This window comes from Drosophila willistoni, chromosome 3R, assembly GCF_018902025.1.
Source record: "Drosophila willistoni isolate 14030-0811.24 chromosome 3R, UCI_dwil_1.1, whole genome shotgun sequence".
In the NCBI taxonomy this organism is placed as follows: Eukaryota; Metazoa; Arthropoda; class Insecta; order Diptera; family Drosophilidae; genus Drosophila; species Drosophila willistoni.
The window spans coordinates 21480131-21503532 of record NC_061086.1 but is presented as its reverse complement, the minus strand read 5'-3'; the positions used below and the strand labels follow the sequence as shown (position 1 = coordinate 21503532).

Here is a 23402-nt window from a genome sequence, read left to right as displayed (position 1 = left end):
TAGGCGCACAAAAATATGCAGTGAATTATTATAACCTTAAAGTATGCAACAGATTATTTTGTGTAAGATAATGCGTATGGCTCTATTATAGAGGATTAATAATGATAACTCAATTATTAAACCATACACTTTAAAAAAATCTTAGTGATTTTGCAAAAACTTTTCATCTAAAATGAATAGTCAGATATTTCAAAGAAAAAAGTCTTACTATTCAGATCTCAAATGTAGATTGTATCTTTAGGCACACGTCAACCCACAATTATCTCTAGCAGTCTCATTGACAGTCTCATTCATATGGCATGTAGCACAGATGCCGATATACATTGGCTATATTCAAGAATTTTAAAATTCTGTGGTTAGTTTCGCAAAATACCCTCTTGGAAATACCCACGAGTCATCGTGTTTCCCACTCCAGAAGCAATTCAAGCTGATCGCCGCCTCCCAGCAGCATCATCACAATCATCGCCATGGCAGCCGGTCAGGCTGGGGTTCCATGACGCGTGCGCCGGCTACTTTGGAGTGTGACCCATGTTTGAATCAGCGTGGAATACGTAATAATTCATTCGATCTAACGAGCGAGCTTTTGTGGCGCAAAGCTTCACTTTTACTTTCATTAGCAGCGAGTGGAAACAGCTGATTTATGGATAGATAGTTGGATAGATCTCGAAATGTATAGAGAAGTTGACAATGTTCCGAGTTTTTCTTGAGAAGCCTTACATAATTTCATGTATATTTGTAACGAACTTTATTTTAAGTAACGTTGTTGTGTATTTTTTGCGGGTTTTTGAAAGTATTCCACATTTCAGTGGAACGAACAACTTATGCTAATTAAACCACCTCGAGCTGTCAATTAACAATGAACAACAAAAAACAGCTGTAATAAAATACTGGATTCCTCTCCATCTCCATCTCTCTCTCTTTTTCCACACCGCCCCCTCAACTAAATTTAGCTCTCTCATTATACTCTCACCGAATGGGTATATTAACTTTCATCGAGTATAAAGATTCCTGATCAGCACATGTAGACGAGTTCTTTTAACCCCTCCTAGATCACTATGTATTTTGTATATCGAATCGGGAGTTTACAGCAGAAAGACTCAATAGAAAATATCGATTGAAACCAGTGGGTGAATTTTCAAGCGATTGTGATAAAACTGACTATTTTTTATCATTACTTTTTAATGACTGTGTGAAATCGGTTGACTAAATGGCATAGGTTTGATAGGTACGATCAGCCCCAACAATAATCGTGGGCCATATAAATGATTTTATTCCAATGCCAATATCAGCAAATTAATCCAGAAATCTGATAAATTTAATTAAAGTCGTATGACTATATCTAAATGTTCTATAAACATATAATCGAAGTATGTTTCTGGGCCGTTCTTTGACTGTAGTTTGAGTGCTTACATTTGTTTTCAATTCCAAAAAACTTGAAAGGGTATACAAACTTCGTTAAGGCTGGTTTTTTCTCTCTCTCTCTCTCTCGCTGTTTCAGCTGCTCTTTCGTTGGGCCTGTCGATGAGCTTCGCTTAAAGCTGCAGTTGTCAATTGAGCTCAACTGTATTTCTTGTCAAAACTTTTCGTTTAGTTGGTTTCGTCTTCTCTCGCTCGCTCGTTCGCTTGTACGCTCACTTGCTCGCTACATTGTCCGCTCGAATGCATCTGAATATAAATGTTAATTAATTATTCTACCATTTCGTCAAGAGACGCCAAAAGACGTGTGCGTCGTTATGTCCATTAAATTATAAATTCGGGATAAGCCCAGTCAAGCTTAAGATTCCATAAAAGCATCAGCCCGCAGTGCTAGTGACTTCACTTTGTGCCAGGTCAGGGCGAGGTAAAGAAAGCCTCATCGCAATCAAAATCAAATCCAATATCGAAATAAAAACCAAACAACAGCATCAACAACAAAAACAAACAAAGTGTCCATGAGTTAGTAACTAAAGTGAAAAGCCAAGCGACTAACTACAAAAAAAAAAAAACGAAAAAAAAACGTGCAAACGAATTAATCCAAGCGACACATCATCAAGGCATAACAGGAAAAAAAATATTAATAAACAGCGGCATTTAAAAAATTTTAGTCGTGCCAATTTGTTAATAAACACAATCTATACGCAAGGCGTATAACAGAGAAGCAGAAAACAACTAGCAATAAGTTAAGGCAACACGATCGGATCGATCACCTGCACCCAAAACATCAGTGACACAGACGACTTAACAGCCAAAGAAAAAATCAAAAGAGTCGTTCAAGAAAATGCCTCCCATGTGGTGGAAATTGGTGAAAATTGTCTTGCTGCTCTTTGCGCTATTCACAACGGTGAGAGAAAAATGTTTTAGCAATATGTTTTCTATTTTCATTCCATGTGGCTTATTTGGGTTTTTGGCTAATTATTTCTTTCCCCGCCCCCCTTCTTTTGACTAACTAATCATAATATAAAGCATTGGTAAACTAACATCTCATCAATTGAATCGAATACGTTATATTGAAGGGCATTTTAAACCTGTTTACGACAATAATTTATTGGTTTCCTTTAAGTTTGCATAATATTACAATTGACACTTTGTGCGGCTCACGACTTCAGGGGTTATTTATATAGGCTGCAATTATAATCTATTAGAATCCCCGATATAGAATGAGAGAAAAAAAATACATACAGAAACAAGTAATTAAGAAAACAAATTAACTATCAAATATTTATAAAAGCGCAATCTGGAATTCTCACTACCTACACATTCACTTATATTAGCTAGACAATCAGACGCTTAGACTGACTGCCAAGTTAGTTGAGACAAAGGTTAATTTTTTTTTTTTTGTGAAAATACCAACATTTTTTTATGCACATACGTAAGAGTTTTCCAAACAAAGACAAGTGATTGTGGATACAAAGTCAAATTCGTAATAGGCATGGGAAAATTTTATTCTCAGAAAAGACCCGTCAATTGTTTTGGAATAGTTGAGATCAGGTTTTAGATTTTGAACTCGTTTAGATTCCCCCCACAAGATTCATACATATGAGAATTTCACAATTTATTAGTACTAACAGAGTCAACGGTTTTGAGTCATAGATCCAAAAATAATTATAATTGAACAACAAATAAAAGTAGTTAACCATAATATTTGTAGGCTTGTTATTTATGAGTTGAATTGCGTATAAAAATGTGTCATCGTGTGTGGAATAAATGAAGAAGAAATTAAACAAAAGAGAAGAAGCTAAACAGGAAGGAAATGAATAAACATACAATCAATGAAATTGTTGTGTGGTTTTTTGGAAATAGGTTTCAAATTTTTGTTTTAGAGATAAGGCTATCTGAGACAGACGCATATGGCCGGCATTTACATAGAATACTAAGTATTAAATGTTGAGCTAACTTAATTCATATATTTGTATATAATCTTTGAGTCACTTGGCATAATTTCCCTTTCATAATTCACATTGGCCATTCGCTTTCTTGGTGATTACTCAATTCATAATCATAAACATTATTTGGTGCCAAAAACATCTGTTATTGCAAAACGAACTGGAAATGATAAATAATTACAGTCGAGTGTGAATAAATGTGTGTATCGGTGTGTGTGTGTAATTGTTTGAACAGCATTTAATGATCTATTAGCTAAGAGCTAGTAAATAAAGCTATTGGTCAGATCTAAGAAAATGTAAGAACATTTAAAAAATACTTCTCTTTAAACTATTGTTATAAAAAAAATAAAGCAACCAAACTGCGCTTGCCCCAAAAACAGCTGTTTAAACAATCTATTACGCAAATATGAGTGTTTGTGTGTGTGTGTGTGTGTGTGTGTGTGTGTGTGTGTGTGTGTGTGTGTGAATGAGACAAGATAGTTGAGCTCCATAGACCTAGAGAGAGTGACAGAGACACTCGCCAAAAGAGAATGGACGGACTATAAATCGTTGTCTTGGCAATGCTCATGAACCCCAAACAAACAACAAATTTCCCCCCTGTATATCTTTCAGATAGTTTGTATCAATAGTGAAATAACCAAGAGACGCGAAGCCGAAGCAGCAGCAGCAACATCATCGCCATCATCATCATCATCAGCAGCAGCAGCAGCAGCAGTAACGACATCTATCCCCATAGATACCACAGCTTTCATGTCTGACAGTCTGTTGAGTATCATGCGTAACAAGGCCAGGAATCACAATGATGAGAAGGAGATGGAGGTGAAGACGAATAATCAGCAGGAGACCCAGAAGGGGCCACACTTAACCACACCAACAGTTTGGCATGAGGTGTGATCAAAATTGTGCCCATCCAATCCATAGAACAATAGAAACCTCTATAGTAAAATTGTCTAAGAAATTCCCACAGCCCCACCCCCAAACATTTTTCCCTATTTGTGGGCATTTACCAAGACCACACCTCCATACCTCCCACCCCTTTGGTATTTGTGTTTTTTTGTCGTCCGAATTCGGTTATTTAAAGCCATTTGAGACTAAATGCGTTTTTCTTACAATTTTCGTTCGCTTCAGTTGCCAGCAGAGGATATCGAAGCACGTGTTCTTTCCATTTTCAAAGTGAGCGATGGCGAAGGTGTGATGCTTTTCAATGTAAGTGAGGCACTCCCCCCCCACCCACCACATACTAACCATCATCACTTAACATCATATACATAAAACATTTTGGGATTTTTTGGGAAAGTTGATAAACAAATCAAAGTATAATCTTAATTTAACTTGATTTGTTGCTAATTGTGTCTTTGTGTGTATTACTTTGCTTTGTTTTTGTTGTTTTGTTTGTTGGTTTTGTTTGTTAGTTTTGTTTGTGCATTGTTTGTTTGATTGATTATATCTCTAATATGAGGACTAATTAAGAAAACACCAAAAAAAATTTTACATATACAGACAACGACGTTCTCAGACGATGCACCTCCTTTCATGCCCATACCCACCATGCTTGGCGATCAGCCAGCAACTGCATCGCCAACTTCAACCTCAACTGCAACTGCAACTGCAACGGCAACAGAACAATCAAAGCCGTCACACAAGACCACCCAATCTCAGTCCCAGCCAACACAGTCACAGCATTATCATCAATATCACAGTTTGAACCATGAGGAGCAATCCTTCAAAGTTCAGCGATCTCCGGATGGCAAGCTGAATCTTGTCTTTACCGATCCGCTTATATCTTTGCAGACTACCCAGACTATGGCGCAGCAGCCACCACAGCAGCCGCATACGCCACGTAAACCCATATCGGATTGTAAGTATTATATATTGAAGACAAACTATATGCCATATGCCATATCCTACTCGGAACATGATATACAATTAACAACTAAATCGATTCCATACTCACGGCCAAATGCCTTTGGCGCTTGCCTAACATCAGCTTTTGTCTTTCCCGGTCCAGCAGATAGACATAGACCGTCAACAGTGCCAATTATTGATACGGGCGATCACGAGTGTGTGGATGGTTTCAATCAGAGTCGTTCATTCTGCACCAAGGTCAACAATTATCCCGATATATCTGCCCTCAAGGGTGTGCTATTGCGTAAATTTCCTAATCTATTTATTGACGAACAACCGCCCACTGATGTAGGATTGAGAATGCAAGATGATGAATTGCATCTGTGCAATAGTCGTACGCGTTATCTGTATCCTAAATTGGGACAAAGATTGGATCTAACATGGCAATATATTGTCAATACAGAGGAGCTCAAGCAGGGTATACTCATAGAGGAATGCGAGTAAGTGGCCTAAAAGGTCTAAACACAAAACTATTGAAACTAATCATGGCATACCTTTTTTTAACAGGGGCGAGAACGAGAGTTGCTTGTTTTTGGATAGCTTCCCACAAAATTATACACCCGTTTGCAAGCAACATTATGTGATAAGACATTTGGCCACCATCAACAATGGCAGCCAAGGGACACCCGAGGTGGCCAATGAACCCTTCAAGATACCCTCCTGCTGCAAATGTGTGCTCAAGCCAAAGACGTTAGGCGGCTCCTGAGGATACTGCCTATAGCTATGGATATGCGCGTATGTGATTAGAGGTAAGGCCAGACAACTTTATTCACATTCATTTCAAATAGGACTTTGGAATTTGTGTATGGAAAGGGCATCCTGTCTGATTAACTTGTGGTTTCGTGGTTGTAGCTGCTTCCGCATCGCCGGTGTTTACTTCATCAGCCTGCGCAGAGTATAGCCCACGGCGTAGAATCCAAAAAGCTTCAGAGCCATGCCCTTGCCCTCAGCCTTGCTTAAGTACTTGAACTTGTTCTCAATGTTGCCATAAACGCGATCCATTTCAATTGACAAACTTCTTCACAATATCACCAATAGTTATGCAAATTCTCCCTAAAAGGATAAAGGATACGATAGTTGTTAGTTTACTTTCTTTTGCTTTTTTAACAATATTTTCGAATTAAATTTATTTTGATTAAAACTTTTTTACGAAAACCCAGAAATATTTGTAACTTCGATATGAAACAAACGACAACTGAACAGAACACAAGGGGCGAAGGGAACTATATTGACTTCTAAGTTTAAACACAAAACTCAAGGCTAACTTGTGTTGCAATATGTGTGTTTACACTTAGCTTTATTTATTAAGTTCAGTTGAAGTTCCTCTATAGATTGTTTAAAAACTCTTTAATTTCAAAGGAAAGATTATGGTACTCCTAAAAGAGGAGGGTAACTTGAAATCATACATAAGACAAAGAGTTTTCTTTAATAATTCACATTCGAAAATAAAAAAATTGGTTTAAATTAACGAGTCGCAAAAAGAATGAAGATGATTATGTCTAGGCAGAGTCTTTAATATTCTTACTATTGCTTTGTCTATGCAAATAGTGAATCCTTTTGACTTTACAAAGTTATTTTGCACCTTATTAGTTCAACCATTTCACAGTTTGACTTAATGAATGCTGTCAATAAATAATTATTTATTTGTTTTTCTAACTTTTTTCATTGCAGCAACAAGTTTCATCCACCCACCACACAGAATGGCAGGCCAAACTGTCCAAAAGGGTTTTTTGTTTGGTTTTGTACCTTTTGTTTTAGTCTACACATGGAACAAAAAGCCCAGGAAATGAGAAAAAACCCGTCTCTATGTCTAATCTAACTAATGCTAATTAAATGCAGAAATATAAATTTAATAGTTATGTAAATTTTTAAATTCATATTATTATTACCATGTAACATTCGTGTCATATTTCTTGTAATCTATTTAAATGTAACTTTCATGTCTATGTAATTCTAATGCACCTAATTAGTCCTAGTGAAAAACTGTATAATAAATGTATGCAAAGTACGAGTAACTGGCCAACGTTTGTCAAGTTAAAGTAAAGTTCTTTGAACCCATTCTGGTCGGTCTTTCGTCGATGGACATTTATTAATTGTGGTAATTTTGTGCGACCAATTACCATTAGAGGGCAATGTGTAAACACATGCGATTGAATGATGTCTGACAACATGCATTTTCATTTCATGTTGGGCCCACGTGGCGTATGCCAAGGGATGTGCACACAATTTGTTTTTCTAGATTTGTTTCTGTACAGTGAATCAATAATATTTATCGATTCGAACACGACGAAGTATGTCAAAGTTAGGGCAAACAATGCAAATGCCATTGGTATTTGGTTTGTAAGGAACATTTGTATGTACATACCTATCTATGTATATATCTGGGTAATGTGTGTGGTCACTTAATAACTATTATTAGTTCCACCTTTTGGCAACAACAAAAAAAATGACAAATTTCAAAAGCAGAACCAGTAATGTTATATCCTTGTAAAAGAAAACCATTTGGGCATTACCTTGGGCCATCAATCACATGGCCACCAAACTTACGAGGTAGTATTAATTAGTTATAGTTATACAATATTATTATATATTTACAAAAGTTAGACCCCTGGAATTTCACTTTACCAGCTATACCTCTGTGTATTGGATGGGCCACTTCTTCGTGTTTTGATTCACAATAATAATAGAGTGTGTGGCCAGGTGAAGACAATTCGAATTGTGATAATTCCAATGCTCTACAAATATATAGATTCTTTAAATTGGAATACTTGTTAGATAGTTCTAGCTACAACTTTTTCTACTATACTATTTCTGAATAATGCGACTAAATAATATTATTTAGTATACAAACAAGTTGTAAAGGTTGAAAGGAACATATATTCATTCGCCCTAATATTTTAATGTGTTTCTATAATGAAAAATGTAAGAGACATTATAAATTATTATGTTTCACAGAAAGAATCCGACTCAAAACTAATGCTAGTAATAGATTTTTTTGTATTCATAACAAAACTTCTAACAAACTTTTTTTTTCAATATTATTTCAAAAATTTGCTAAAACAACCTCAAAGACGATCTAAATTCCTTAAAAGAACTCACACAAGTCGAAAACTTTCCTTTCCCACAATAAAAACTTTCAATTGCATACCTTTGGGAACAAGGGCGGACTTAGATGTAATTTGTGGGGCGTTCAATTCAGTAAAATCAATCGTTTCGGGGGAAAATTGGCCTTTTACCAGTTTTGAAATAAAGATACAATTTTATTAGTAACGAAATTTCCCACGCCTGGCCGCATATTATTAACAACCTCAAGTAGATAGTTTAAGGTCTTTCTACGGTGTATAGGGTATTAAAGCAATGGGGATAACATACAGAACAGTCAGACAATGCTAGAGTTGTTGTTTATAGTTGGGGTTTGGGGCATTTCAACAAGGGGGGTTGGGGCCGAATGGATGGGTTTGGTGGGTGGTGTTTTGGTGGACTCCTAGTAATTGCCGCAGAACATTTGCATGGCAAAAGGAGTTAATGGTGGTTGGCCTGATGTGTTGTTGCTATTGTTGTCATTGTAGTTATTGTTGTTGTGATTGTTATTGTTGCTGTTGCTGTTGCCGTTGATGTTTGGTTGCTGGCCTTATAAATACGTTCTGTTGACGACGACACGGCTTCAATATACCGGCAGTCGGGAGTTCATTCGTTTGCTACTCTCTCCTCAGTAGCTTATAGTCGATATTTTGTTGTTTTCTATACACGTACATATATTGCTTTCAAGTATTTATTGTTATATTGTTTATGCCACAATTATGCAATTTTAAAATGAGAAAATCGTTTATTCTCAACAATTAATAAACTAATACAACATGTGCTTAATAATTGATTCATGAGTGATATGAATCCAAATGAGATCTCATCAAAATGCAAGTCTAGTGCGCTCCAGAAAAAATCCCATTGATATTTCAATGAATTAAGGTGTATCTTGGTCTACGTAAGAAAAGTGAGAAGTATCGCTATGGATGTCCAAGCGGAGAATGTACGTAATCGAGTCTGGACCACGGGATCGCATGCTAATAATGGTTTCTTTAGTGATAATCTACAGCAACAGACATTGCCACTGCCACATCGGCTACAGACACCTGGTGAGAGATGGGGATTCTGTCTAGTCATTATGAGTAAAACAAAATTGAACTATGATTTTTTTTATTTTCATTTCCAATAGAGAGACTTTGCACTGCACATTGTATAATTTTAGTTAATTGATATAACAATAAAGTTACTCAAAGTCTTGGCAGTTCCATAGCACATTTTAAAGACACAAGCAGCGACGACTTCTCTAGAAAGTAAAACATACATATTATAAATATAAAACTTTTTCGATTATGCATTTACCTTAGCTAGTGGCTTGGCCAGCTCGTTTTTAGCCCATTTTGAAGTGCAAAGCATTCTGGATTCATGACTGCAAACGAGCCTAGACGATTGATTTACATTTATCAATTGCATTTCACTATCAATGCTAATGTCTGGCTTAAGTATTGATCCTTCAGAAGACTCTGACTTACTATCTTCTTTGGCAATGTGCAATTTTTTGAGCAAAGCTTGAAAATTTTTTTTCGACTCGTTCATGCGATCAACCATCTTATACCGCCTAGAGAAGAATTCGGTGGTTTTTTTGAATCTCTCCAAGAGATTCGGAGTTAGATAGTAAATTGATGTTATTACGAAACCAATAAAAAAGCTCATGACGCAACATATGTCCAGAAAAGAATTAATGGGTCTTAAATATTCAGTGTCAAAATTGGCTGCCTCCTTGAAATCATCGATGGTGGTACAAACCTCATTGGACATTTGAAAAACATTAGTTTCCACTTTATCTGTATTGATTAGACGGCGGTTAAGATAGCGAAACATTTTAGAGTCCGAAAGTTTTAAGTAATTTTGATATGACCAAATTCTAGGCAAAAAGTAAATCGAAATATGGATTTAGAAATCCAGGTTGCTAGATGTCAATAGATACAAATTTGTTTTTAAAGTCAACTCAAAAAAAAAAAAAAATGCAAATTTTTGTATAAGTATCCCTGGACATGCAATAATATTTGCAGTGCATTGAACCTATGCACCAATCAGCCCACTCAAATGTGGGTGACAGTTGCTATCCCTTGTCTCTTCCTTATGTCCAGTCGGCCAGTCATAACCACATAGACTCCCTAATGACGGCAGGACACACATGTACATACAAATAGCGTCCGATCAAGATAAAAGGCAATGTGAGTACGAATGACGGACAAGCAGATTGACAACATTCAACTAATTAACATTAATGAAACATGAAACATGGTGGCCATAATAAAAATGGTCTTATTTTTGTTTTTACCACAATGCATTCATTGAAAATTCCATTACAGGTAATCTAAGTCTACTGTCGGCACCGGTGCGAGCCTTTGGCGATACTGAAAATGGAAATGGCAGTGGTAGAACCCAAAGCCACAATAAACAGCCACCGTATCTACCCATTAACCATAATTTTGTTAGTGTACAGTCACGGTAAGTGATATATTTGCATACTTTGGGGTCTCTTTTATTGAAAGAATTCGCTCTTTCTCAGATTTCGTCGGAGCTACTATCACAAGTTTGTACTTGGTGGTTTGGTGGCTCTGGTGATCGCCCTCCTGATAGCAATTATAGTTGTAAGCATAACCCGTAAGTATGTAAAACCAAGTGAGAATGCCATCTGTAATAGAAAAAAATAATTTTCTTTTATTGATTAGTTAGAAAATCTGCAACGGCACTTTGCCGCAGTAAAGAATGTATTCGAACTGCGGCTAGCCTTGTTTATTCAATGGACGAACAGACTGATCCCTGTGAGGACTTTTATAAATTCACTTGTGGCCGTTGGGCCGACGAGCATCCACGTCCGGATTCGGCTACATCGAATGACTGGTTCCGTGAGCGACAGGCACATATAATGCGTGTTGTCCGTGAATTTCTGCGATCGAATATAAGCAGCAGCACTGAGCCCGAAGCGGTGGGCAAGGCCAAGACCATGTATAGGGCCTGCATGGATACACACCTGCTAGATGAAAGAGATTTGGAGCCATTGGTCTACTACATACAGACATTTAAACTATCCATATTACCCTCAGCTCTTAATCTGACCTTAGGCAGTGCGTCGAAGTATGTCGGGGAAGCCGCGAATTCGTCTTACGATTGGTTGCAGTCAATTGTGACTATTAAGCAGTACCTAAGTATGGATCTAATAATAGGATTTGATGTATTTCCTGATCCATTGAATCGTACACTAAATCGCATTGCTTTGGGAACACCAGAGACCGATTCAGCGTTTCCTTTGTGAGTAAAACTCAATCACGAAATCATAACGTGTACGCTGACTATAACTCTCTTTCGATGCAGCAACAACGATGATTCACACAAACTACTACGAAAGATTCATAGAAAGACGATTTTCATGCAGAACAGCGATGAAGATAATGTGGATGATGATAGTGACGAAAGCGACGACGATGATGACAAGCAAACTAATGAAAGCATGTCGGCTTATCTTCATTATGTGCGCAAAGTAATTGAAAAGTATTTACTCTATGTGGATCCATATGTCAATCAGGATGAGGCCACCTTAGGCATAACTGAACTGGTCAAACAAGGCGTTAGGGTGGCTCGAAAGATTCATACGGTAGTTTGTCCTAATCACAATTTATAGAGAATCCGTCTAATATCTTTTATATCTTGCAGTTAAAAGAAGAAGCTGATAATATGACAAAACCATCTATGAATCCTGCTGATGATATACTCTATATATCACTGTTCGACTTGCAAAATCAAACAGACAAGAATATTGCACCAAAAACAATGCCAATTTGGTTGCAGTATATGCAACTTATTCTAAATGGTACTAAGCATGCAGGCAAAGCGGAATATACCTCAAATCTAACTATAATAACTAGTCAGGCGGATATAATTTATTTACAAAATGTCGTAGAATATCTGCAAGAGACGCCAGCGGCCCATATTGAGTCTTACCTTTGGTTAAGTGCCTTGGAAGAGTTGGTCCTGCATACGACCAGCGATATGCGTATGCTGCATTCCGAATACATGCGTCTGGTGGTTGGAACAGAGGGCGGGACACCACGTTCGCTCTACTGTGCCCATGGAGTCAATAGTCTTTTTGGAATGGCCGTTAGCTATGTGCTGGCCGACGAAGAGTTTACCAACAAGAAGTTGCCTCGTGTAGAACGCATGTTGAGCGACATAAGACGTTCGTTTGATCGTCTGGTACGCTCTACCTCATGGATGGATGCGGCAACCAAAAGAAAAACTATGCAAAAATCTGCCGATATGAAGAGTTTCATTGGTTTTCCTCAGTGGCTTAGGAATGCCACAGCATTGAATCAATATTACGAGGGTGTTGAGGTCAATGTTAGCACACATATGGAGAATCTCATGGGATTTGTTCACTGGCAGATGATGGAGAGGCTGAACGAGATGGATAAACCAGAGCCAGTGGGTTGGGCCACTTCACCATCGAATGTGAATGCTTTTCACACGTTTCAGTCCAATGCCATAAGTGAGTACGGAAGTGGTGGAGAGGGAAGTGTAGGGGACAACAACCTACGTGTCTGTTTAATCCGTTTGCACACTTTCGTTTTACAGCTGTGCCCATTGCCATTCTCCAGTATCCATTCTATGACCTTGGCCTTGAGTAAGTCTCGACCACTTGGTCCTGTGTTGATTAACGCATTTTATTCTTTGCTTTGTCCTTGCTCAGGGCTCTTAACTATGGCTCAATTGGCACAATTCTGGGACATGAACTGACGCACGGTTTTGATGATAGCGGCCGTCGCTTTGACAGGGAAGGCAATATGGTCGAGTGGTGGTCAAATCAGACAATCAATGAGTACATTAATCGCACTGAATGCTTTGTGGATCAATACAGTCACTATTATTTAGAGGACATTGGAGAATATGTGAGTTAGTGAGTAAGAGGAATATTTAACTATTAATCATCATTAATTTCCACAGATTGATGGTGAACTTACGTTGGGCGAGAATATAGCCGACAATGGAGGCATGCGGGAAGCCTATTATGCCTATCGTCTCTATGTCAAAGAAGTGGGTCGGGAGAAGCTTAAGCTGCCCGGCCTAGAGCATTATACACACGAACAGCTGTTTTTCATCTCCTTTGGCAATCTGTGGTGTGAGACCTATACGCCGGCTGCCTCACGTTACGCTCTCAGTGATTCGCATTGTCCAGGACAGATGAGGTTGAGAGGTGTCTTATCCAATTCGGAGGAATTTGCTCGCACATTCAAGTGTGCACGAGGCTCAGCCATGAATCCCAAACAGGACAAGTGTCGCATATGGTAGAGGGAATCGACATCGATGAAGATGTGTTTTTTGTGGGTAATGGGAACAGAAAAGTGATTTTTTCCAAAGTATTTATAAATATTATTAGACTTAAGGGTTTCTTTCAATAGAAGTCTCTTGCCATAAGTGATCGGACAAGTGCCTGCTGAGAAAAGTGTGCAACACTTGTTAGGCGAATGTGGTGAATGTATGGCATACTTTTTGGCTGCATTTACAATTAACCCATTACTTTTATTTATAGGTGGTAGTATTTATATATTTTTAAATCGATTACTGTTACATTAATATACATTTAATAATTGTACATTTACATTGAGTTCTAACATAGTTTTTTATACAATCAACACAATTGAAACAATCAGCTAAACACGCATACACTCACACACACACGCATGCACACAGACACACAAGCAGACGTATTCTTGGATCATTGGTTTATCCTTCAGAACTCAGTGCAGCCAAAGGTTCTCGGCCTATTGCCGCCATTCACATGAAACGCACTCGAGATTTTGCTCGCTGACTCCTCCCCGGGGGCAGCTATCGTAACACTGTGGTCTCTGCACATGAAAATTGACTCTAAAAAAGAACAAGAGAAGTGATCATGATTGGAGAAGAGACTGATCATCGATTTGGCTTACCACTTGCATAGAATTCGTGCGCAGCTTTCGCCTTGTGCTGATGTAAGTGGTGCAGGTGTTCACACGATGTAGGTGGAATGCTTCTTCGGTTCCTTTGATTCAAGAAGAATAACAAATTAGCCAAATTGAGTAATATAATTTCAACTTTCAACTGATTAACAACGTTTGGATTTAGGTGTATGTGGGTGCTGATCATGCAATTGCTTTTAAATGTCTGCTGGTGTGTATTTATCATGCACTAGCCTACTAAAATCATATATATATATAAAAACAAAAACTAAAGTCTTCAAACTACATGCTGTGCCCTCCATTTAGGCGTTGGTTGAGGGCGGGGATGATAGACAGACAGACCGAAAGCGAGACAGCCAGACAAGACACAATTAGAGAGATTGAGAAAATGGGTTAAAAGAAAGAGGGTGGCACCTAATCCGTATTTTAGGTTTCCTGACTAGACCATCACCATTTCGGCGATGGTATTTGAAGGTCATCTCACCAGTTGCTTCGTAACTACGCTCGCCGCGACTGCGCAAATACCGCAGACAGCAGCAGCGACGCAGGCCGGGCACGCGATACATAATCTGTAGAAAGCCGCCACGGAAGCGGGCATTCATATAGCAATAGATAATCGGGTTGTAGCAGCTGTGCGACATGGCCAGCCAATGGAAGGCGAACCATACATAGGGCAGTGGTTTCCATTTTCCAAACTCCTCATCATTGAGCATCAGCTGTCAAGGAACAAAAGAAAAAATTAAATAATTATTTAGGTTAATAAATTGAAAAACCAATTAAACAATAAAAACTATTCAGGTATTATTTATCTCTTAATCAATTTTGTACCCTTAATGATTGATGATGATGATTGGTGTGTGCATAGTTTAGGGACCTGGTTATGTGTAGAGGTCAAAAAAGAATGTTTAGAATGTGACAGTGTAGAAATTCGAAATGGTTTTGCTTTTCATTTGTCCAAATTATTAATATTATTTATGGACTGTGGGCTAATCCATCCCATCCACTCCATCTCTTTTTAGTAGGTACTTTTAATATAAATGATAATCAATCTATGATTTCCTAGATTCCAATTTTCAAGGCAAGTTTTTATAGTCCACTACTATTAGCTACTACTAACCCACTACTATTAGCCGAATAGTTGTTTTTATGCATAAATTACTAGCATATCTAATTTAAAGCCTTTAAAATTTCGATTCATAAGCTGAATAACTTTGCACGGTTCCGATTAATGAAATGATGTAAGAGTCGTTTTAAAAAAAATAATTATCCAAGTTGGATTTTAATTAAAAGATTTTTTAAGTAATTTACAAACCTGCAGAATGTTGAATGGCAACCAGCAGCTGGTGAATACAATTACAACCGTCAGCATCATTTTAATCATCTGTAAGAGAATAAAAAATAGTCTCATGATAATGCATACCAACCATTGGCTAAAGTTAATTACACTGTATACTTTATAATTGAAGTACGAGTATCTTCGCGAACATAGAACTTAAGATTACTTTGGGGGTAATGGAGGCAGCAGGTCAAATTTCATGTACCCAATAGCACCTAAGGACCCATCAATTCGCCTTTGTTCGCCGGTTTACGACCCTTGCTGCATGCATGTGACGACATGAAGGAGACGGTGAGCTCCCTTACCATATCTTTTGTCCAGACCATAAAATCTCACTCAGCCAGCCTTGGGCCATTAAAATTGGCCAACGAATAACTTTATTTGCCATGGAACGGCCAGACACTTGGTTTTATGGTCGCTTGAAACTAATTTTTATCGAAGCATTCACCTAATCTCGGGTGCGTCAACCGACTTAAAGCCGTTGAAGAGTTGTTTCAGCTTCCAGAAAATATGTAGTAAAGGAAACGACATAGAAACCAGGAGGGCAAACCATAAAAACCAAGAAAACAGGAAATACAAACACAAATACAAGGAAAATGAAAACATTGTGCTTGAGTCTTAAAGCTATTCGACTTTGGTTTGCCTATTTAATAATAAATTCTTAAAAAGAATGGATAAATTTTAGCATGAAAAGTTTTCACAGAGTTGAAAACATTTTTAAAAATTCTAGAAAGCCTTCAAATTTTCACAGACCAAATGGACTTTTGTGGTAAATGGACTAACAGGTAGTAACACATAAACTCATCAGCTGTGCATGTGTGTTCGAGATTGCGTATGTTGCATATTTTCATGCGTCAAACTTTATGCGTGTCTACGGCTTATGTGTGGGCCAATTCAGGCAATCGGAAATGATTTCCTAATGAAGTTTGGCGCTCCCTCTGCCCCGCCGGATCTATGCATTTCACACGCAAATTGGCTATAAAATATTCTTATTACCGTTGTGTACGCAGAGAAGTTCTGTTTTTATTTATCCAAATGTATCAGGTTGTATGTAAGTATATACTTATGACAGTAAATGGCTTCCATTGGCTTCTATCGGGTAAAACAACAACAGAAGGTTATTGGAAAAAGTTAAAGAGTTGAGTAGCCAAAGAATCTTAAAGGAGAATATTTATTCACTACTAGCAGGTTAATGTAAATTTTGGGAAACTGTTTGAAACCACACGATGATTTAATTAAATTGTTTTCTTTTCGATCCACGTGGAAAAAATGCGCTTGCCCTTTACGCTTCCCTCTCATCTGCTGTTACGCTCGTGAGAGCAGAAATGACAGTGGTGCCAAGCATATTTAATTACTCTCTCACCTACCACGCACTCACTATTTCCCTCAAGCTCCCGATCAGAAAGTGCAATGAAATTGCATTCTCTCTCACTTTACCTCCCACTCTCCTGAACCCAATCTACACCTACACCAGAGCCCGGCACTCATATCCCCCGGGGGACGAACACGTTCGGCACCTCGTATGCGTGTAACCGAACGGCTGCCGAAGTCCTCACACAAAATTACCATGAGCAAGAGGGTGGGTTTTAGTTCCCCTCAGCATTTCGACGCAAGCAGATCTATGTCGCTTTGTTGAGAGAACACACATGAAAAAATTGATCGCTGTTTTGTTTTCTCTATCTTTTTCTTGCATATGATTATTTGCTGCACTCGTTTTCTTGATTTGAGGCAGAATTTGATGAAGTTAAATTTTGCGCAGTGTAAAGCAACATACGCATACAAGCAAGTGCACACATACAACTAAACTTTTTTAGCGCTCTCTTTGTGCCGGGCCCTGACCTACACCCAGAGAAAGAGAGAGCAACTGCTCTATATATACGTTCTGTGGGGGAGCATCTACCGTACTCTCTGCTGTTCAGCCATTAAAATAGTGAGAGAGAGAGAGTGATAAGTAGAGAGAGTTAGTGGAAGCGGGAGAACGATTCTTCCATATATAAGAAGCTGTGGCTGAGGGGGCGCGCATTAGAAGTGGGGATTGCATTGCACTGTTCTGTCTTTTGCTAGCGTAGTTCCGCTTATTCAATATCAATTTAGGACACGATCAATGCAATTTTGGGTAAGTAAATACTGATATTATTTTATATTTATTATTTTACAATTATTATTCCATTTTTATGCCAGTGCCGCCAACTCGCAGCGTTGTAATCAAGTTTCATTCATTATACCATACACCCATAGGGTGAAATGGTATATTAAAGTCGCCAAAATGTATGTAACAGGCAGAAGGAAGCATCTCCGACCCCACAAAGTATATATATTCTTGATCAGGATCAAAAACCGAGTCGATCTAGCCATGTCCGTCTGTCCGTCCGTCCGTCCGTCCGTCCGTCCGTATGAACACCTAGATCTCGGAGACTATAAGAGCTAGAGCCACCAAATTTGGTATGCAGTCTCGTGTAGTATGTACGCTTATCGAGTTTGTTTCAAATTTTTGCCACGCCCCCTTCCGCCCCCGGAATTTACATAAAACTGTTTTTCTTAAAAAGTATGGCAGATAGAGACATCAAATTTGGGTTATATACTTGTTTAGTTAGCGCGCAGAAAATAATTGTTCCAACTTTTTGCCACGCCCCCTTCCGCCCCCGGAATTTACATAACTCTGATTTTCTTAAAAACTATGAAAGCTACCGACATTAAATTTGGTATGTAAGCTAGCTTAATAGACGCGCAGATATTGACTATTTAAAAATTTTGCCACGCCCATTTCCGCCCCCGAAAATTAAACAAAACTGATTTTCTCGAAAACTAACAGAGCTAAAGTCACCAAATTTAGTATGTATATTGGCTTAGTATGCGCGCAGAATACATATATTTTAATATGTTGCCACGCCCACTTCCGCCTCCATAATTTAGAAAAAACCGATTGCCACTTGCAATTTTTTGACCATCGCGATCAAATTTGGCAGACTAATAAATCTTATCTATTTCTATCAAACTACCAAATTTGATTGAAATCGGACTAGAAACATGCAAAATATACGTATGAATGTATTTTGCTACGCGATCCATAAGGGCAGAATTGGCCGTTGGCTAGTGGCGGCGCTAGAGTGCTCGTGTGTTTGTAGAGCGAGCGAGATAGCATATGGTATGAGGGCATGTTAAAGCAATTTAATAGACATACATTTGGTTTTCGAAATTTTAAATATTTGTTTCACCTGGTGTATGGTATACCCAAGTCGACGAGACGACTTACTTACTTCATTTTTTTTTCTTTTTGCTAACTAAAGATGGCGTCCATCTTTTTTCCAGCAATGTCTTCTGGAAATATGGGTAAGTTAGTATATAAAAATAAATACATAATTTTTTTTTTATTCCTTTGGCATTTTCAGATAGCTTAGCTCTTGAACGAAATGTAGAGGTTTGATTTTTTAACTTTTTGTCAAATTTATTTGTATAAACTTTTAAAGCAATGTTTTTCCAGAAACAATTCAATTGCATTTCTCGAATCCCAATGATCTTCGCCTGATAGATACTTAGATCTGTTTGGATATAAAACGCAACACATTTAAAGAGATAAGTTAAATCAACACAATTTCTTGCCAAGCAAATGACGTCATAAATGCTCTAATCTCAAGCTAGCGCCACTTTTATGTGAATGAACTCATTGGGCATTTTGCTCACGTGACCAGGTAAAACAGTTTATGTTCCTGCATGGATGCACGATATAGCCATTAAACACATTTTGTCATCATCATCATCATCATCGTTGTCGACGTCATTGTCATCTATGTCAACATTTGAGAATGTTTCAACATTAGCTGCTGTGACACTTTGACAGCCACTTGGTTGCTCTCAACACCATCGAATCATCTTTTAGCACATTGAGCACATGGAAGCATATTGCCAATCTAGCTGATGATGCAAAACCAAAAGAGCATCGAAAATTGCCAATAATGCCAAACAAATGATGAAGAGAATCATATGCAAAACTTTTGATTGAAGTTCAATATATAAGCAGATGCTTTGTGCATTTTGCATATCAATTTTTATCGCATAATCGTTGGATTATGGCAAGCATATTGAAATTCTTTTTCCCAATACCAATCGCTTATGGCCGCCTATCAATAATAATCATTTTCATTCGTCTACCCTTCTTGTCGTGCCTGTAGGGCTACTAACTGTTGACTGTTGCCAAGTCGGGCCATTAAGGAGGTCATAATATACATAAACATCTACATAGACATACATACATTCGAATGTCGCGTTGCTAGGCAAAAGGAAAAAAAGTAATAATAATGTAAACATCAAGTATACGCACCGCTGTGCCAACTGAAGCCAACTAAGCTTGAAATAATGTTTATACTAATTTGTATGTTTTCCCTAACGCCTTGTCCGAGACAAGTAAATCTCTGTCGACATTGCCGTCTGCGTCGGCGACCTTTCACTGTGCACTCAACTTTCCTTGAAAAATGGCAAAATGCAATGTCATTTAGCCGAATCTCGAGTGGCAATGTGTTTTTTTTTTTGTGTAGCTCAACTGCCTGCAGGCTAAGGAGGTCTTCAGATGACAACTTACTCAAGCTCATTACTCATACGCCACATGAGCCACTTCGTACTCCGTTTATTTTGTTTCTGTTATATTTTGTTTTAACCTTATCTCCTTTACTTTACGTTTTTTGTTTTTTTTTTTTGTTAGTTTTATTTGGTCATTGAAGATTTGACAATCTCACGACTTAATTGCCGGCAAGAGCAACAGCAACAGCAACATCGACATCAACGGCAGCTTAAATCATTTGACACTTTGACATTTTTTGTTTTCTTTCGCTTGAACCGGTTACAGTTACGGTTATTGTAAGTGTTATGCACGCCCATCAAATTTAATGCCAATGCGGCAGTGCTTACATAAAAAATGAGTTCATACTGTCAGACATATTCAACCAGGGCGAGTGTTGTAATTTATTAAAATGATTTCGGTTTAATGTACACACCCACCAGCAGCCCATCATGTACTCCAAGCCCCCAACCCCACTCCCCCTCTCAAAAGTAACAAAAAAAAAAGGAAGGAAAATCAAAAAAACGAAAATAAAACAAACATAAATCAGATAGCTGGCCATCAACTCTTAAAGACCAAATGCCAGACAGAGTCTTTTCTAATTTAGACTGACAAATGAATTTTTATATGAGTCAAAGTGTTTTGATTTGAGCTTCGTTGATGTAGGCGATGGTTCATTTGCCAGCGAAACGTGCCACAAGACCAGACCAAAGGCCGCCCAGTATAATGAGGTGCAAAGTGTGCGGCAACTCTTCTTCTTCTTATTCTTCTCGGACCTCCACCCAACGCAACACAAAAAATTGAAGCGTTAATTAAATTTCTTGACACGTCCAGAAGACAGGCAAATGGTTTTCTATCTAAGAGCCTGGCGAGTTGTTTCAACTTAGTTTTTTGTTTAATTTATTTAATGAATGGGGAAAGGCAAAGTTGATTACTTTTTAAGTGCAGCAAAACTTGATTTATGTCGGCATATTTTGTGTCAGGATGGGGGGAAAAAAAGAGTGGGGTTTGGGGATGGAAAGGATGGACTGATCCAACAAATGTCAAATGTGAAATATCAACTGTAGAGTGGACATGATAATGTTTCATCGTTCGTTTCCTTTACATGTAACATCTGAGCTTTAAATTGTCCAATCAGTGGCAGAGTCACTGGGCTGGGTTTGTGGTAGGTAAGCGCATTAAATGCTTGAATTGTAATTTTTGTGTTTTATTTTTTTCACTATTTTTTTTTGGCATGTGACGTAATGATGGTTTATTTGCTTGTTTTATGGATTTTCATTCATTTATATTATTATTGAAATTTTTGTTGTGGGAATTGGCAATTGAAAATGAAATTGCAGCCAAACAAGAAAAATAACTATGAGGCAAATGTTTATGTTCAGAGGGTAAAGAGAATTTGTTATACACTTTTATTTCTTCATATGTAATCTTAAGAGACGGTTGAGGTTTTCTTTATTACAGGCTAAAATTACTTTCACGTGTTGATTATATAAGCTGCCGCATAACCTTCTACCTAAAGTTGATATACTCATTTAAGAAAGCAAAGTAAAGCTGCTTAAGACCATGTGGGTGTAAATTCGCTTTCGTTTGGTAATTGGCAGATCGTCATTTGAAGTTGTGAAACATAAAACTGTGACCCAGCTGACCCAGCTATATGGTATTTATGGCAAACCAGAGTGAAGTCATTAATTAAGCAGTTCAATAATAAATAATGGCTAATGCGAAACCACTTTTTGTTGTTACTTTTGTCTTTAATAGCCCGTATAATTCAAACTGTGGTCAGCCAATTTTTATTTTTAGACTCCGATTTCTATAACAAACACTCTTTTTTCCCCTTTCCTATTTAAAAGTGGTAGACTCCAACCAAAATTTAATGTAAACTAACTTCAAATGATGCAAATTAAGCTTATATAAATTCCACATATATTTCCAAGACAAGTATTTAAGAATAAAATTCCGCCAACTTGTGATGAATGTCAGGACTAATTCAAAATTTTTTGTCCTTTAACTCTTCAACATATTTTTGCATATGTCTTGAAATTTTTACCCATAAGTAAATATTAAAGAAAAGTCCATGAATTTATAAAACTTTTGCATATAAATAGAGTATATGCAAAAATCATGAATAAATTTCACATTAACCTTATGTTCAGTCAATCGACTGCATAGATTTACATGGACTACAGAGATATGTCATTGAAGCAAGTTATCAACATAAAGTTAAACGAATCTGTAGGCAGTTTAAATTTGTCTAAATGTAATACAGGCTTCAACTAAATTATAGCCTTGGTCTACCACCCCGCTGGCCATCAAACTAATTATCAACTAATTTACTCAGTAAATTCACATTGAAACTTTCAAGCCAATTGCAAAAAAAAAAAGGAAGTGTAATTGAAGGGCATAAAAAAAGCGTAGGTAAACCAAAAAGTTTTATTTTTAGAAACATGGGTCAGAAGAAAATAAAGTTACTTTAATGGGGAAGGCGAATTAAAAAATGAAACCCAATGCCAAAGTAGAAATCGTAAAAATCCAAAGTCATAAAAAATAATCAAATGGGAAAATGAAGTCAATGAACAAAGTGAATAAGGTTTACTTTTTTGTTGCTACTCTCTCTCACTCTCTCACTCTCTCACCCTCTCTTTCTCTCCGTGCCATTGTGTTCAATGCAAGAAAGAAATTTATGGGCGGCGGGCTATACTATTGACCAGAAGCTTCTTGGTAAACCATATTGGGCGATAAAACCACATAAAATATAAGCCCAGCAAGAGGCATTTGCTTAGGCATTGGCCATTGGGCATTGGGCGTGTTGTTTGTTGTTTGTTGCCAAATTTGATGGATAGCCATGAGGCCGCAGACTACGAACTTTTGTTTAAGTTGTTGCTGGAAATAATCTTCACCTTTCAGCCGTGTACACGCATACGACATACGTGAGCGAGGCGACTTTTACTTTTACGACTGACATACATTATAATTAACAGCACTGTGTATAAGGGGCGTGCCAGGAAACGGGCTAAGAAAAACGCGCAATTAATTAAACCGCCGAAAGTGTCATAAACCGCTGCGGCATCCCCCAAAAAATAAAAACCGAACGAAACCAAACCAAAAAAGGGCGAAGGCATAAGGAAACAGCAAGAGGACAAGGGACAAAGGTTGTCAATTATATGAAGAAACCAAAGGCCCCGAACTGGTATCCATCCTTGTCTCCCACGTTCTATCTCTCTCGGACG

The 23402-nt window shown here is 37.8% G+C and overlaps 5 protein-coding genes and 1 long non-coding RNA gene across 15 annotated transcripts in view; 3 read left to right on the top strand and 3 right to left on the bottom strand.

Moving 5' to 3' along the window:
* The first annotated feature begins 1586 nt into the window (after positions 1 to 1586).
* On the top strand, positions 1587 to 7275 carry LOC6647938 (protein spaetzle). Of its 6 annotated transcripts, none has more exons than XM_023178365.2 (7): positions 1587 to 2320; positions 3975 to 4250; positions 4491 to 4568; positions 5154 to 5220; positions 5350 to 5707; positions 5775 to 6016; positions 6939 to 7275. In XM_023178365.2, exons 1-6 carry the CDS (start codon positions 2258 to 2260, stop codon positions 5971 to 5973), a joined length of 1041 nt encoding a protein of 346 aa, XP_023034133.1. In that variant the 5' UTR covers positions 1587 to 2257; the 3' UTR covers positions 5974 to 6016; positions 6939 to 7275. The 6 variants fall into 6 exon arrangements, with proteins under 6 accessions (XP_023034133.1, XP_015032900.2, XP_023034132.1 ...); XM_015177414.3 differs by having other exon boundaries at positions 4863 to 5220; positions 5371 to 5707; XM_023178364.2 differs by having other exon boundaries at positions 4863 to 5220.
* LOC26529237 lies at positions 6011 to 6485 on the bottom strand. Its single transcript, XM_015177471.3, has one exon. The coding sequence runs from the start codon at positions 6267 to 6269 to the stop codon at positions 6141 to 6143; it is 129 nt and encodes a 42-aa protein (XP_015032957.1). The 5' UTR covers positions 6270 to 6485; the 3' UTR covers positions 6011 to 6140.
* A 1983-nt stretch (positions 7276 to 9258) lies between the features above and the next one.
* Positions 9259 to 13950, top strand: LOC6647939 (neprilysin-2). Of its 4 annotated transcripts, none has more exons than XM_023178443.2 (10): positions 10283 to 10525; positions 10664 to 10802; positions 10864 to 10958; positions 11027 to 11606; positions 11670 to 11949; positions 12009 to 12840; positions 12927 to 12975; positions 13042 to 13240; positions 13296 to 13676; positions 13751 to 13950. In XM_023178443.2, the coding sequence occupies exons 1-9, from the start codon at positions 10486 to 10488 to the stop codon at positions 13638 to 13640; spliced, it is 2559 nt and encodes an 852-aa protein (XP_023034211.1). In that variant the 5' UTR covers positions 10283 to 10485; the 3' UTR covers positions 13641 to 13676; positions 13751 to 13950. The 4 variants fall into 4 exon arrangements, with proteins under 4 accessions (XP_002070413.2, XP_023034211.1, XP_023034210.1 ...); XM_023178442.2 differs by having other exon boundaries at positions 13729 to 13950; XM_002070377.4 differs by lacking the exon at positions 10283 to 10525 and adding an exon at positions 9259 to 9400 and having other exon boundaries at positions 13296 to 13950.
* LOC111519165 lies at positions 9445 to 10261 on the bottom strand. 2 transcript variants are annotated; one of them, XM_023178447.2, is made up of 2 exons: positions 9651 to 10261; positions 9445 to 9589 (listed from the first exon to the last, which is right to left on the bottom strand). In XM_023178447.2, the coding sequence occupies exons 1-2, from the start codon at positions 10167 to 10169 to the stop codon at positions 9539 to 9541; spliced, it is 570 nt and encodes a 189-aa protein (XP_023034215.1). In that variant the 5' UTR covers positions 10170 to 10261; the 3' UTR covers positions 9445 to 9538. The 2 variants fall into 2 exon arrangements, with proteins under 2 accessions (XP_023034215.1, XP_023034217.1); XM_023178449.2 differs by having other exon boundaries at positions 9445 to 9594; positions 9651 to 10259.
* Positions 13879 to 23402, bottom strand: part of LOC6647941 (RYamide receptor) — a 46842-nt gene continuing 37318 nt past the window's right edge. The window contains exons 4-7 of the mRNA XM_002070379.4: positions 15600 to 15668; positions 14772 to 15003; positions 14279 to 14370; positions 13879 to 14216 (exon numbers count right to left, since the gene is read on the bottom strand). Of these exons, the coding sequence (XP_002070415.2) occupies positions 14178 to 14216; positions 14279 to 14370; positions 14772 to 15003; positions 15600 to 15668 (432 nt within the window). The 3' untranslated portion in view covers positions 13879 to 14177. The remainder of the gene's footprint in view (positions 14217 to 14278; positions 14371 to 14771; positions 15004 to 15599; positions 15669 to 23402) is intronic.
* On the top strand, positions 17478 to 21372 carry LOC124462114. Its single transcript, XR_006955387.1, has 5 exons — positions 17478 to 17739; positions 18933 to 18953; positions 19013 to 19041; positions 19105 to 19312; positions 20320 to 21372. It is a non-coding gene; the product is annotated as an uncharacterized LOC124462114 (long non-coding RNA).